General features: G+C 48.4%; 1 protein-coding gene across 1 annotated transcript; it reads left to right on the top strand.

Moving 5' to 3' along the window:
• The first annotated feature begins 294 nt into the window (after positions 1-294).
• ptf1a (pancreas specific transcription factor, 1a) lies at positions 295-1,509 on the top strand. Its single transcript, XM_022761078.1, has 2 exons — positions 295-971; positions 1,135-1,509. Exons 1-2 carry the CDS (start codon positions 353-355, stop codon positions 1,335-1,337), a joined length of 822 nt encoding a protein of 273 aa, XP_022616799.1. The 5' UTR covers positions 295-352; the 3' UTR covers positions 1,338-1,509.
• The last annotated feature ends 2,077 nt before the right edge of the window (positions 1,510-3,586 follow it).

Below are 3,586 nucleotides of genomic sequence, written 5' to 3'. Positions count from 1 at the left end.
TATATATATATAGTGACGTCACAATGCATGTTCAACGTTGAAACAGCGTGTAGTGAGTGTGAGTGTCAGTGCGGAGTTGAGATGTCACTCTGCCCCGGACAGAGGAGGACAGGAAGGACCGGGGGGGCGGGGTGGGGGGGGGCGTGGCGTTCTGCGGATTATCTCGAGGTGCGCCTCGCGGACCGAGCTGTGATTGGTTGGCCCTCCTGGCAAACGGCACGCGACTATGGATGTCGCTATAAAGAACCCTCGCGTGCCGGTTCTCAACCCAAACTCAAGTGTTGACCGCGAGCGGCGAACACAGAGCAAAGAAAGAAGAGAACACTTGGTCTTTGTTGGCGCCACAACAGAGATGGACTCTGTGCTGGACCCGTTCTCCGGACTCGACTCGTTCTCCTCCCCTCCCTACTTCGACGATGACGAGTTTTTCACCGACCAGTCCTCGCGGGACGGACACTTGGACACTGATGACTTTCTGGACGACGACGTGGACTTCCTCACCAGTCACTTCCAAGACTACTACTGCAAAGACGGCGACGGCAGAGCGGCGCCGCACGACGCAGACTACGACATCGGCAACTTGTCCTTCTCCTCCTCCTCCTCCACCTTCTCCTACGGCTGCGCCGACAGCACCCCGGACCTGTCCCCGCATACGGGCCACCACGGCGGGCCGTTGCTGAAGCGCAGGAGGCGGATGAGGTCCGAGATGGAGATGCAGCAGCTGAGGCAGGCGGCCAACGTGCGCGAGCGGCGGCGGATGCAGTCCATCAACGACGCGTTCGAGGGGCTGCGCTCCCACATCCCCACCCTGCCCTACGAGAAGAGGCTGTCCAAGGTGGACACGCTGCGGCTCGCGATCGGCTACATCAACTTCCTGGCCGAGCTCGTGCAGTCCGACCTGCCCATCAGAAACTCCAGCAGCGAGATGCACGCGCAGCCCAAGAAGGTCATCATCTGTCACAGAGGAACAAGTAGGTCCACTTCAGATCATTCCGCCACATTCAGACTTTATTATAGAGCCTGTAATCCAGGATCTTCACACAGTCCTGGTCCACACATAAACTACTGACAGTGATGATGATGATGATGAAAATAAAAGATATTAATGTTCTCCTCCTCTTCCTCCCTCCCCAGGGTCTCCCTCTCCCAGCGACCCGGACTACGGCCTGCCCCCGCTGGCCGGTCACTCTCTGTCCTGGTCGGATGAGAAGCAGCTCCGGGAGCAGAACATCATCCGCACCGCCAAGGTCTGGACTCCGGAGGACCCCCGGAAACTGCACAACAAATCTGGCATCACGGACATAGAAAACGAGCCTCCTTTCGGCCTCGTGGCCTGAAGACCAGAGTCCTCCCGCGGACTCGTCCTGTAAGACGCACAGTGTGAAGACCGCGATGCGGATCGAACCTCCCGTGTGTCTACGTGCACTTGAAACTGTGAACACCACGTGATCTGACTCGTTGTAAATAGTTTTATCATGTTGATAATTTTATTTTTTGTAATTCAGGCAACTGGCAATCATGTATTTATTTTTTCACAAGTGATAATATATGTTTTAATTTAACTGCAATGAACCAGAGAAAAACTTATTTTTATATTGTTGTAAAATGATTTATATTTATATAGATTACAATCTGATAATAAAAGCACCTACAACTTCACTTCTTTATGTGTCCGTTTCCTCTTTAGAGGCCTGTCTGTTAACTTTCACAATTACAATAATTAATTTATAACAAATAGATATATTCAATTCATTTAAATTCAATGAAATTTATTAATTTTTTTTATTTAAAAAGGCACATAGTGTAGTATTAAAAACACAAATACACAACAAGTGCAAAACAAACTGTACATGAAGAAAAAACAAAACAATGAAACATCAGAGAAAAAGAGAAAATTAAGAAAACCTGTAAATTATGAGTATTTGACAAGTGAAAATAAATACTGTACATATAAATAACTGATATATATATATATATATATATCTTATATATATCTTATATATAAATAAATGTCCCACTTATTCTGAAATTTCCAGTGAGTGAACCTCTATATACTGTGTGTGTATATATATACACAAACACATACATACATGTATATAGCTTATATAAATATACAGGTCATATATGTGTGTGTGTGTGTGTGTATATATATATATACACACTCACACACACACAGTATAAAGAGGTTCACTCAGTTTCAGAGTAAGTGGGGCCTTTAGTGACTGTTATGTTGCTGAGAGAACTCTATGTTCTGGCTGAAAGCTCCTGTTGCTTTTATGGATAAATGTGAACACGTGAGTTTTCTTTCTAAATCTAAACATATCTGACATATTAACATAATAAACAGAAACATAACTGAACTTTTCTGTTTGCTGAACTAAAGTTCATCTGCAGCTTTTTATTCTCATGATGAATAAATCAGTTGAAAACGTGACTTTGTTTAACGTCACTCATCATAAACGTCTATAAATTACACATATTAATTAAGCCTTAATACTGACATCATGTTATTCCGGTGAGCACGCGCACGTTACCTTCAGCAGCGCGCGGCCTCTGCGCAGACGAGCCTCCAACAGTGAGACTGAGACAGAACCAGAGAGGAAGCTGACAGTTAACTCGCACTAATCACGCCTAATATTGTGACATAAATATGCAAATGAGATGCTAATGAGAAGCCAGCGTATACTCACAGCAGCTGAAGGTGTTGGAGGCGCGGGGCGGCCTGCAGCGGGATGGTGGGAGGCTGTTGAATGCCGCTCTGTGCTGCCAGGTGCTGCCGGGACAGATTTTCCCGTGGTAGCGGCATCCATCCCTTCAACATGTGTCCCCGCGGCCTCCTCCTCTGCGGCCGCCCCCACGCCACCGACACTCCGCTGCGTCCTATATGAACCATGCTGGACTCGGGGAGCTGCAAACACAAGGCGGGAGCGACGCGCGGAGGACGGAGAGTTTGGATTAAAACGCTGCAGCATCACAGGTGGGTGCTCTGACGTTTCTGTGCGTCCTGACTCCGATCAGATGATTTGACTGTTCACACAGAAACCTGGAGTTTAGGCTCGTCAGGGTGAGACATTCCTGTCCTGTTGGACTTCACTGAAAGCTTCAGGGAGCTCTACTCTTCCCTCTCACTGCGCTTCTCATTACCCGCGCGTCAGGAGCATGTAATCCTATTACAGCCATTAGAAAGTCAAATGTTAGCCAGTCAATGCTGCGCTGCTTCGTCTCTTTGGCAGCGGGGCCGCCGCTGTGTGAGCCGGGGTTAAAACACTGGTAGCTTTGTGGAAGTCTCGCACCTTCTCGCCTTTTGTGTGGTTTGATGGTTTTTAGAGCGCGGGCCGCTCCGCGCCTCTCCACGGCCTTTGGTGCGGTCGCAGCCAAGCGGAAGGGACAGGCTGAAATATTCCCGGCTATCTTGTCACTGGGCTCCGGGGCTTGGCACGGCTTAAAAGGACGCGAGCATTTTACTGTGTGACAGGTTTTATTTCCTTCAGCTCTCAGCGGGACTGGACACTATGGGCCACGTCAAGCGCTCATTTGGTTTAGAAAGGCCTGATTCACCACAGACTCTCATACCTACAGCCCTGAC

Source organism: Seriola dumerili, unplaced genomic scaffold, assembly GCF_002260705.1.
Source record: "Seriola dumerili isolate Sdu_G_001 unplaced genomic scaffold, Sdu_1.0 BDQW01000383.1, whole genome shotgun sequence".
NCBI classification, from domain to species: Eukaryota; Metazoa; Chordata; class Actinopteri; order Carangiformes; family Carangidae; genus Seriola; species Seriola dumerili.
The sequence above is the reverse complement of the archived record's forward strand: the minus strand, read 5'-3'. Positions and strand labels throughout refer to the sequence as shown.